General features: G+C 45.0%; 1 protein-coding gene across 3 annotated transcripts in view; it reads left to right on the top strand.

The window, feature by feature from the left end:
* Window positions 1–112: 112 nt before the first annotated feature.
* Window positions 113–1214, top strand: part of epsti1 (epithelial stromal interaction 1) — a 20251-nt gene continuing 19149 nt past the window's right edge. The window contains exon 1 of one of the 3 annotated variants that reach the window (XM_005940031.3): window positions 113–1097. In XM_005940031.3, coding sequence (XP_005940093.1) covers window positions 937–1097 — 161 coding nt within the window. In that variant the 5' untranslated portion in view covers window positions 113–936. The remainder of the gene's footprint in view (window positions 1098–1214) is intronic. The other 2 variants (XM_042227776.1, XM_042227777.1) reach the window with 2 other exon arrangements.

The raw sequence follows: 1214 nt of genomic DNA, 5'->3' as shown, positions 1-1214 counted from the left end.
ACCTCAACTACTAAGGATGATTTTTAATGAATTTCTGACATTTCCATAATTGTATTGACTGTATTGGACTGTTTCATTGTACACGCCCATGCACGTGTGACTGTTCGCGCGCGTGCACGTGTGCGCGGGTCTAGGCTTTCAATCGGCATATAAAGCGAAACGGCGCTACTGTAAAGACTGGTGTAAAAGCGCAAGGAAATTTATGCGGCGGATAAGAGGCGGCTGGCTTGACCGCGGCTCACAAATGACGGCTCACTTTACCGCGGTGACAGTGGCGATAAGTCGTCTGGGTCTTTACTCCACTGCCGTATTTCATATGGGTCCAGATTTGCAATGCACACTTTTTTTCAAGTACCGCTGCTTCGCCTCTGGACGCAATCGGTCTCTATACCGTCCGTTTTCTTTTGAGCTGCTTTTAAGCATGTTTCTTGTCGCCGTCGTTCCAACACAGTGAGTTTGTTTTGATTCGTAGACGCCGCGCTCCCACAATGCATTGCGGCGTGACGTCAACTCCAAAGCCCATGTTATCGTCCCAGAATGCATTGTGTGCAAAAAAAACATGGCCGCTCTCACGGCTTCAAAATAGTTTTAAACAACGAAGATTTAATGAATAACAAAGAAACTGTAGTTATTCTCAAGTATGTTTTTTATGTAGTGGAGATAATTTGTAACATATTTAGAGTAACTTGTCATAATAGTCGGGGTTCCTTTTAAGAGGTCTTGAGAGGTCTTTTAAAATTCTCCTCTGCCATTTGTCCTCAGCAGATGGCGCTGTTGGTTAAAAAAAATCCTCCCACTCCGCTGTGCCCTCACGTCGCCTGACTACACTTGGAAAAGAAAACTGGGCTTAGAATAGAAACACATTAACTGGTGCCCGCAGACTAACTAGCTTCAGGCAGACATCTTCTCCGAGGTTGTCGGTGTGCAGGTTACACGATGGATTACGACCAAAGATACAAAAGGAACCAGGTAAACCCCGAGGAAAACCAAAACGCCAGACACCCGAGACAGATGACAGATGTGTCTGGACAGGATCAAACACTTCCAAATCCAAATGTTCACGGAAATCCACAAGTGCCAACTGGACAGCCACGGTAGTAAGTACAAAGTTTGTTTTGATAAAACAAAGAACTGAAAACTGAAAAACAAGGCAAAACACACACACACACACACACACACACACACACACACACACACACACACACACACACACA

The sequence above is a fragment of the Haplochromis burtoni genome, unplaced genomic scaffold, assembly GCF_018398535.1.
Source record: "Haplochromis burtoni strain Fernald_Lab_line unplaced genomic scaffold, NCSU_Asbu1 Contig_280, whole genome shotgun sequence".
Lineage (NCBI taxonomy): Eukaryota > Metazoa > Chordata > Actinopteri > Cichliformes > Cichlidae > Haplochromis > Haplochromis burtoni.
The sequence above is the reverse complement of the archived record's forward strand: the minus strand, read 5'-3'. Positions and strand labels throughout refer to the sequence as shown.